This window comes from Nannobrachium achirus, assembly GCF_963921795.1.
Source record: "Nannobrachium achirus genome assembly, chromosome: 3".
NCBI classification, from domain to species: Eukaryota; Metazoa; Chordata; class Actinopteri; order Myctophiformes; family Myctophidae; genus Nannobrachium; species Nannobrachium achirus.
The window spans coordinates 35,194,149-35,204,806 of record NC_137812.1 but is presented as its reverse complement, the minus strand read 5'-3'; the positions used below and the strand labels follow the sequence as shown (position 1 = coordinate 35,204,806).

Here is a 10,658-nt window from a genome sequence, read left to right as displayed (position 1 = left end):
GGCAAATTCTTGGTCGCGCTACCCACACGTTTGGCTGTGTTGCTCATTCCACGAATGGCCGATGCTTACAAGCTGTACCTCGTTGTAAAGGCGACAATGAAAATGATAGCCTAAATGAGTCTGTAAATCAGAAGGCACGCCCAGTATTACATATCTATCGAAGTGTCCCTGAGCAAGACACTTAACTCCTAACTGCTCCTCCTGAATGTCTTGAATTTCCCTGCGGAATTAATAAAGTCTGCAAATGTATACTTTATTAATCTACAAAATACTTCCTGGGTGAAGAACACGTTTCTATTTAGCTTAAATTCACCATCGATGATGTCACTGGAAGTATAGGCAGATTTCTGAATTGTCCACACACAGCCCTCCTCTGAGACACAGAGTAGACAAAAATGGTACCATCTTATAATCAGCATTAGTGAGGAGGAAGACCAATCCTTTAACCACATGAACCCTATTCTGGGGTTATTGTATTATAACTATTATCAAATAAAACGTGTATCTATATTTTGATTGCACATTCATCAAAATATTACAATAGCTGCTGTTAACATTTCTTCTTTGTCATGAATTATCACACTGCAAACAAATTAATTAATTCACATGCCCCTCCTCAGCTGACACGGCATTGGGATGATTGTAAAATAATTATTGTTGCACACGGCATTGGGATGATTGTAAAATAATTATTGTTGCTGTCGGGTGGAAACCTTGTATGTCCAGAACCGTTTGTTTTGTATTTATCATTTTAAAAATGATTTAAACTAGTGAAAACAGCTGATGCTGTTTTCACTACTTTTGTGAGACGGCCTTGTATGATGAAGCAGGGCTTTGCTTTGCGAAAAACATGTACAAATTTGAAACTTGGAGATACGAGGTTTCTGCCCAACAGTGACGTTATGTAGATGTAGTAGTAACTCTGGGAAATATTTCATATATAAACCACTTGACCCTTGTGTTTTTGAAAATAGGTAATGCCAAGTTCAATGTGATACATTTTCTAATACAATGAATTATTTTCCTCTTTTTTAGGTGAACAGTGTACAGTATATCTGCTTGGAATGTTATCCTCTAGTCTACAGTATGGATGTGTGTGGATGTGTTCATGTCCAATGAGGCTATATGTGAGAGACCATTCCTCGATTTCCAGCCCACTCTCCCATCCGTATCCCTTCCCCCTGCTTTGTCTTGAGACACCACCACAACACACACACACACACACACACACACACACACACACACACACACACACACACACACACACACACACACACACACACACACACACACACACAATCATTAGACAATTGAATTGACAATTGGGAAATGCTGGCCTTGAACTTGTCTGACTCCACCCCGCTGTCCTCTGTTAACCAACCCCCATCACACACACACACACACACACACACACACACACACACACACACACACACACACACACACACACAGGCTGCATCTTCATGCAAGTATTCCCTTGGAAACTGTGGCCGTGCCTGCCTAGCAACCAAAAGGTTCTCTCTCTCTCCCCCTCCTATAAGGATTATGGGATGGGGGTTGCAGACTGGGCGGGTAATGATCTACTGGAGACAAAAGATGTGATGTGTTTATCTGATGTTGCTGTTATTGCCAGGAAGCGAGAGGTTACGAGCAACGCCAATACAACAGGAGCGTCCACCTGTCCATCTCAGCCCCAGTGCCTTTCTCATTTCACACCCATGTTGCATTGAAAAATGCTTTGCATTGTTACTGGCGCATGTAGTATTACAATATAGTAATCATATTATTTTACTTCTATCATTTTCTTTTAAATTACTTATTTTATTTAAGGGTTGTACTTCCTCAAATGCGGTTTGAGGAAGAAATACAGTTACAAATGGAATGTAAAATATGTTATATTTGACACATCACCAAGAGCCTGTGGTACTATGTCATTCAGACACTAGGATGTCTGAATGCAGACCTCATTGATGTACCTGTTATGAATGAATAGTGCTTCAACAACAAAGCTTAAAAGATACTTGGCACCACCTGGTGTATGTAAGAAGTCATGACATCAATTATCAAGAGGATCACTCATACAAGCAGATCAACGTTGTTCCGCAAAGAACAAGAAGGTGGCACATGATCATTGACATTCATTGAAGGCATCTGTTAGTAGCCTAATACTACTCCATCTTATTTTATGTACTTAGATTTGTTTTTCTTGACCAAACATGCTAACTGTGTTTAGATAACCTTGTTTACACAGATGCTAGGTTTGACTTTTACCCAGTATCCTAGTTTCATTGAAGCACTATTCTTTTTTCTTTGCAATTGACTATTTTACCCTGTCATTTGTTGACAATAGAGTTAATGCTATATTTGCTCTGATCTTGCACTTGTACTGTAAGATGCTCTGGATAAGAGTAAGTATCTGCTAAATGCCTATATTGTAAATTGTAAGTTATTCCCCTTTCAAATGGCCAACAGCAGAGCTTCAGTGCCATAGTGCACCTCATGAGGTCATTTTCAGCAGAATTTGTAGCTAGATTAAAGACATGTTCTCCATTGCACTCTTTCACAGAGTTAATGCACTGTCCGCCCTTCATAGCAGTTCACCCATGTGGGCCAATCAATATCCATCTCTGTCTTTCTGTTACCAAAAATAGCGATTCTATTTTAGATGTTGAGATGACTCATACACAGCCAGCCTCCTCTCTCATCATCACCCCGCCCTATCACTAAGTCACTTGTGCTGTAGTCTAAAGTCTACCCTTACAGCTCAGTAACCAGAGAAGATGCATTTAGCAGTATTTGTAACCTGCAAATACTGAATCAACCCTTTTAAAGTATTTATTCAAAAGAAAGTATGAAACAAATAGATATTCTGAAGTGTTACAAAATATATTATTTTACATTATGTGGAGATCTCAACTCAATACTGCGTGTTATAGACCTTTTTTCCCACAATGGGATATGCTTCACAGAGCAAAGATTTATCTTCTTATCTTATGGGGTGGTGGCTCAGGGGTAGAGTTGCCGTCTTAGAACACAGAGGATTCCCGAAGTGTTCCCAGTTCGATCCTGGGCTCCCCCAGAGTTAGTGTCAAAGAGTCCTTGAGCAAGACTCTGAACCCCTAGTTGCCACCAGTGAGCAGGTTGGTGCCTTGCATGGTTTCCTCCGCCAAAGTTGTATGAATGTGTATGTGACTGGGTGAATGTAATGCACAATCTTTGTAAAGCACCTTGGATAAAGGCACTATTAAAAAAATTACCATTTATCTCGTGTCTCCCATCTGAATATGAATTGTTGCTGCTACAGCCTCTATACTAGCCTGTGGATAGGGAAAGTGTCTCATGACACAAAACATGTAATTAACTTTCTATGTATAGAAAGTCGAATCGCTGTAGTTCTTATCACAGACAAAACTGTTGAGTGCAACATAGGTGTGTACTTTAATAGCATTTAACCCCCTTTGGTAAAGGTTGATATCAAACCACATAGAACAGCTGTTTAAAGTAATCACTGGAGACAACAATGTCTTGTGTATTTAATTAGTCTTGTATTTTTGCAAGCAATTCCACTTGCAGTGAGGCTTGCCACAAATGCTCAGATGCCAATTCCTCTTAGATTTACATTACATTTAAATTGACCTGTTAGATTAAGCAAATTGCTCATGCTTATTTTGTACATTATAATATTCACCACACCCCCAGTATTGTAATTTAGTTTTAAAGTATAGCTACATACATCAATACTATATCTCTATGAATTATGTAATAAGATAGCATTAAATGTTGATTTATGGGGGTTATTTTACACTATATGTTATATGAATGTTATTATTGTTATATTTGTGTAAGAGATAATGTAAATTGAAATATTATTTGCCATAAAAGATGCAGGGTTATTCTATATAAAAATATATTTATTCATTTATTTAAAAGTACAGTTCACATTAATGACAGCATCTGAAAATCTACAGTGCCGTGGTCACCACAGTGTGTCACAAGATAGTCTAACATAGGTACAGTAATGCCTGCTTTATACGTCATTGCATTCAGATGTCATGCAACCATGGATGAATCAGACATAAGGGATACTTCAATGACCTGTGAGAAGTACATTTGAAACATGTAAACATTTGCTAATTGTAAATCTCAAAAGTATCTACTATGTTTTCCAGTGTTTCCAACTGACCTGTTCATTCAAGGACTCTTAATAAGAAATATACCATGTCCTTCAAACTGACATACATGTAAAATGTATTGATCTCAGATTGTTTGACAAATCAATTAGCACAGTTACATTCTATGTGAGTCCACAGTGAGGAAACACGTCTAAACAAGTAACTACACAAGTAACCACAGTCATTATGGGTAGTATACCCATGGCAGTATGCTGGCCATAATGACACCAGATGGGATACATCACTCATATGTCAATCGGAGCCAGAAGTCAGCCCTCTCTCCAACCTATACTTTTGGCCAACATAGCCTGCTAAAGTCTAATTTAATCATATGACTATCTAGCGCTCGTGCTGCCTGCAGATTAATCTTTTCTCTTGAAAGTTAGTTATTTTTGCCGTACCGTTGTACAACAAAGTTTGAATTAGGCTTAAGACTGATCTTAGGTGAGCTTGGTGTGCAGCTGCTGAGAGAAGAGTTTCTTGAGCTGAGCCACCTCCTGAGACAGAGAACTGAGCTGGGACTTGAGGCTGTCGTTCTCCATTGTGTTCTTGGACTCTGCAGAGATGTGAGTTGGCGAGGAGTCGTGAGATCCAGAGGAAGGACACCGGTACTGCTGCGCAGTCCCACCACGGGCCTCCTCCCTGGGCCAAGGCGGAGCCTGACTATCTACCTTACCCTCCCATACGGCCTGCTGGTGGTTCCTCTGTTGGATGTGGGGACCCACTGTGGCTACAGGCAGACAAGTAGGCCTGCTGTCAGAGAAGAGGGATACCTCCCCTCCATCAATGCCTCCAGCAGGGCATTTAAAGCGCAGCTTATGTGGGAGGCTCTTCAGGCCCTCTGCTGAATCTTGCCTTCTGATGCATTGTCCCTCATTGGCCTCCAGGGTGCAGGGCTGAGAGTCATACCCTTGTTGTTGTTCTTCCACCACCCTTCGTGGGGATGGGCGGTTGTGATCACTTAGTCCGTCATTGAAAAACACAGGGCTGTCTACATTTGAGCGCCCCGTGGTGGTTAAACCAGAGTCTTCAGACGTGCCCCCGGCACTACGACCTGATGGCACCCCGGCTCCCCGCGGCCCGTACATGGCACCCTGCTGAGGAGGGTAGGGGTGAGTGTGGTGCGAGCCGGAGCAGGAAGGAGTGTTATATGAGGAGACGTCACTGTGAGGCTGGCAGTAGCGTGTGGCAGTGGTTGCTGGTTGGTTGCAGGGAGGCAAAGAGAGTGGCAGAATGCTGATGTCCGAGGTGTCCTTGACCAGGCCAAAGCGGAACTTGAGGGCCAACAGTTCGGCCCTCAGTTGGGCATTCTCTTCTAGCAGGCCCAGGACACGAGTCTCCAGCACCATGTCGTTGGCCCGCCGCTTCTCCCGCGACCGCTTGGCTGCCTCGTTGTTCTTGCGCCGTTTGTCCCAGTACCCGTCGTCTTTCTTCTCATTGGGGATGAACTCGCGTTTGCGGCGTGCAATGCTGCCGTTCTCGTCGTCGCTGTTGCTGCTGTTACCACCCGTGTTGCTAACCATGCTGTGGCTGCGTTTGAATGTGGAGGCGCGGCCCAGCAGGGTTCGGGCCAGCTGGTTGCTGGAGGTGAGGATGGAAACGGCCTCGTCAGTGAAGGACATGGACCTGCCTCGAGGCCTGGCCTCTGCTTCGTCCTCGTGTGATTGTGGGGGCATGGAGAGATCCTGCAGGACAGTACCCATGGTGTGCTCTTGCATGTTCAAACACACCACACTGGGCACTGCCACTGCCAAACTTTAGAGTCTCTGCTATGTGAGGGGGTCACAGGAGGACTGGAGCTAGAGATGATCTGTATCGAAATGGCACCACCTAGTGGTCACAGGAAATAAAAACGAGAGGTTTGTTATAATTTGTAAAGAGACTGTCAATACTGCTAGAGACTAAAAAGAGTTAAGTGCCAACACTACAACACTACAGGGATTTGATAGGCTAGCTTTCAATAGGCTAGGCTAGCTTTCATGTCTTTTAGGATCTTTGACTGATCAACTTTCTGAACTTTTTTTTTGTCATATTCACAAGTTTATCAATCAATGTTTTGTTGTAATGACCCCCCCCCCCCCCCCACACACACACACACACACACACACACACACACACACACACACACACACACACACTGTCACAAATGTTTATTAATCACACTTTTTCCAAACTTGTGCTTTTACTGCCAAAACGCCCACTGTAAGCATTGAGCAATACTTTAACATATCTCATTTTTAAAACATCCACACTTAAGCCACTGCCATTCACCATCGAAATTATGTAATAATAATAATAATAACAATAATAATAATAACAAATAGTAAATAAATAACAGAAGCACTGATTCCGGTAATTCCACACACTGTAGCCAAAGTGACAGGTCAGTTGGTAATAACTAATTGCCATATACAAACTCAACTTGTCACAATACAATACACTATGCAGTTCTTACCCGGAGATGCAAAATGGACTCCTTTAGCCCTCGTTTCGCTCAAAAATCAATAGTGAGAGTCACTGTCTGCCAGTGTGGCAGCAAGTAGTGCGTGCAGCGTGTCTGCACTCCTCGGCTCTGCTCGCTATAAACGACTACCGCCGCAACTTATTAGTTTCTTCACGTCGGTTCAGCTGGGGTCGGATCGTCACCCGGTTTGAACCCGGCGGCGGCGCGGCCCTGGAGGTGGTAGAAAGCTCCTCCACCCCCGCGATTTAATGCGCCATCCTGTTAACAGGAAGCCTATCCGCGCTGGGCTGGTGGGTGGAGGATGACTGACGAATGTTTTTCATCTCATTCATTGTATCTTCCCTCTCTCTCCCAGTGGAAGACGCTCCTGATGATGCGCTTGATAACATAGGCTATTCATATCAAGGCGTATAAAAGGCATTGAATGTTCAGAAGTGGGAGACACATCATCACAAATGTGTTGCACTTAACTTGTTACAGTTCTATTACAATTTCTAGATAATACCTGCATGTGTTATTGACCGTCTATATGGGTCTTCAACCTTTTTCAGGCCAGGGACCCTCAAACTGATGGGGAGATGGAGCAGGGAGTCAGGGACCCCCTACCGCGTAGGGTGGGGGTGGGGATACAACATATAGGCCTATTGTATAAAATTGTGTTTCATTATGTGTATTAAATATACATATATAAATATAAATATTAATGTATTAGTCCGTATATATAAATATGTATAAATATACCATGTTATTGTGCATTAGATTAGATAAGATGAATACATTCATGCTTTTATTAGGAACATGCATACAAGTTGCAGTACTACTTTATAAACACACATTTATAAACATACCTTATTTACTGAGAACCAATCATGTCAATACTAACAATCTATCACTAGCAATCCAAAAGCCTGAGGATAAAATAACCAACAGTTTTTCTGAAAGTGAAATGTATAAGTTTGAAGTGCATCATGCAGAATCCATGTCCCCAAATTCTATTTGCCTTGAGGAAAATACAACAAGCCCATCCAGTTTGTGGCCAAAAGGATTACCCTGTTGGCCAGGATTCCTCTGCGTTCTGCCAATATATTCTAAGACAAACAAAGCTCTGCTGACCCTATAAGCCTTTCTGTAGTTACAGCAAGTCAGATGAACCACTGTGAAGTCTGGACACCACACATAGGCCTAAAGGGTTGTCCATACTTCGACCGAAACCGAAGATTTCGGTCATTTCGTGTGTGTGTGTGTGTGTGTGTGTGTGCGCGCGCGTGTGTGTGTGTTTACGTATGTGTGTGTGTGTGTGTGTGTGTGTGTGTGTGTGTGTGTGTGTGTGTGTGTGTGTGTGCGACCGTGCGTGTGTGCGTACGTGCGTGCATGCGTGCGTGCGTGTGTGTGTGTGTGTGTGTGTGTGTGTGTGTGTGTGTGTGTGTGTGTGTGTGTGTGTGTGTGTGCACGCGCGCTGAAGTGGAGTTAATACATCGAATGATATCTGAAGAAGGTAATATGTAATTTGGGACATATTACAATTTAAAAGTAGCCTCTTTCAAAAAGAAATTGCTGGCCTGATCATGGAACCTCTCCTTGCCTATAATCATCTCTATTTGGATGCTGACATCCAAGAGAAATGCCAATATACAGTATAAATCCTGGAATTATGACTTTCCATAAACCCGCCAGGCCAGATCCACCCGTAGAGGCCAAGTGTGTTGTAGGCATGCATGTGCACACAAAGGAGCCAACCATGTTTTGGCTCCTTTGCCAGTTCCCAAAGAAAGGTCCAGTTCTACGCCAGGTCAGGTCCACTTCACAGAAGGCCCATTTAACTTGCATTTGTCTGTCTCATGCACAGTATGCCCCCAAAGTAATAACTGAAGCTACAAATATTGATAGGCTTTATAATGGGTTCGTTGGTCAAAATGCTCTGGGCATATCAATTCATCTATCATTAAATCTATCATCTTTCATTATCATTCATATTTATAACTGATACATGTCTGTTTCTCCGGTTCTACGGTTTAACATTTTTGCTGTAATGAATAGGCTTCCTTGATGAGATAATGATGAAGTAATTTGGTCTACACTAGCCAGGGTGTGCGCTATACTGCGCTAATATTATCCTATTGGTTGTTGCAGAAGTAGTAATTAGTGTGAAGAAGATGGGAACTGATGTGGCAAAAGGAACATAACAAGTACACTTGTGCATCTTCAATCTACAGTATGTAACCAAATTGATCCATAAGGATCACAGGTTTGGTTGGTCCATTTGGATCCATTTGTCTGAGTCACTCTGTCTGAGTTAGGTTGCATTAGGATTTTACATTTTTAACAGTTTTCATTTAGGGAACAAGAGGCATAAGCATGCATTATTACTATTAAGCTTTTAGTCGAGGACCGGCCTACTCGGGAACAATGTAAATAGGGAATGAATGCCCCGCCCTTTAATGCAAACCACCCTATAGGACCTGTTTTGACCATTGTGTACATTTTATGACCATATATGGGGATCTATGTATCTGTCTGACGGGAGGCCGAACGTCTAGTCGGGGACCGGCCTACTTGGGAACGATGTATGTGTCTGTGTCCCTTTATGCCCATTATGGAGATCTCTGTATCTGTCTCTGCCTCTGACTGTGTTGCAGACACAGTGCCGGTTCCGGAAAACGAAGATTCCGAAACTTTCGCACCGGTTCCGGAAAACCGTGTATCGGGTCGGGTCAAGGGCGGGGACTGCATGCACTCCCCACTGCGGTGGGGAACACGAGTACCGAAGTCTGACTCATGTGGCGTACGTGATATCAGAGCCTTTTGTGCCGGTTCCGGAACACCCTGATGTCAGACATCAGCTCCGCATAGCATACTTGACCTAGAGTGCAAAGGAAAGTGTGGAAGAATCGTCTATTTGCACAGGAGTGATGTCCGAATGAGTCAGCAGAAGTGATGTCACAATGAGTCAGTGCTTGTGCCGGTTTCCGGAACAGCCCGATCTCAGACATCAGCTCCGCATACGGAGATTCCGTACCTTTTGCGCCGGTTCCGGAAAACAGCATATCGGGTCGGGTCGAAGCCTAGCTAAGAACATAGGCAAAGATCTGAGCTATCTGCGTGCAAAAGTTTGAGTCTGTAGAACCAACCATGTGCTGTGAGGCCTCTTTCATGCGATTCGGGCCAATTCGGCCTCGGCTTCAATTAGTAGTCAGACTCAGGATATACTGTATCCAATTATAAAAGGAAATTGTGGTAAAGTGGTATATACTGCTAAATCTGTCAACATTACCTGTTAAATACCCTGTTAATATTTACAACCTATTTATTTTTACACTTTGTTTGTTCTATTTTGCCCTGACTATAGTACTTGTCTGACTTTCTTCCATCTTTCTTTCCAGATAAACTTTATTTTGCCGCGCTACTTCTCCCACAGGCATAATATGTCAAATCAAACCTTTCTCAAATATGGATATGACTGACATCATAGATGTCTGACGTCATAGACCACATGAGACTGACCAGTATGTCCATACCGTATATGGGCATTCCAAGATATGGGCTTAATATTGATGACGTCAGGGATATCCATATATGGACATAAAAGGGACACGGTCTGACAGAGAAATCTCTATATATGGCCATTAATTTATTAGTGAATTAATTTTCCCCATGACTTGAATGGGGAAAATTCAAATGGTAAGACGGAATTCATTTGCAAGTGTGACTCGCGTCACGGCAACCACACTTGCAATTTCCCTTGCATCTTTCTAGTTAGGCTATATCCTGTATTTATTTAAATTTTTATTACAAAACAATTCCACCATACTTGGTGGTACTAATCTATAGTGTTTATGAAGGCAGTAACTTTGAATAAGAAAAAATAGCACTCAGTGAAATCTATTTCCAGGTTTCACATACTATGTAGCATACACTACATAGTATGTGCCCTCTCATCTGCCCCCCCGCACGCGTGTGCATGCGCACACACACACACACACACACACACACACACACACACACACACACACACACACACACAC

The 10,658-nt window shown here is 42.7% G+C and overlaps 1 protein-coding gene across 1 annotated transcript; it reads right to left on the bottom strand.

Annotated features, from left to right (window-relative positions):
* Positions 1-4,424: 4,424 nt before the first annotated feature.
* LOC308282203 (uncharacterized protein) lies at positions 4,425-5,920 on the bottom strand. The gene has a single exon (XM_080722548.1). It carries the CDS (start codon positions 5,888-5,890, stop codon positions 4,613-4,615), a length of 1,278 nt encoding a protein of 425 aa, XP_080578674.1. The 5' UTR covers positions 5,891-5,920; the 3' UTR covers positions 4,425-4,612.
* Positions 5,921-10,658: the final 4,738 nt, after the last annotated feature.

Excerpts from the sequence above, each read along its gene's own strand:
- LOC308282203 (XM_080722548.1), bottom strand. The coding sequence starts at position 5,890 with ATGCAAGAGCACACCATGGGTACTGTCCTGCAGGATCTCTCCATGCCC.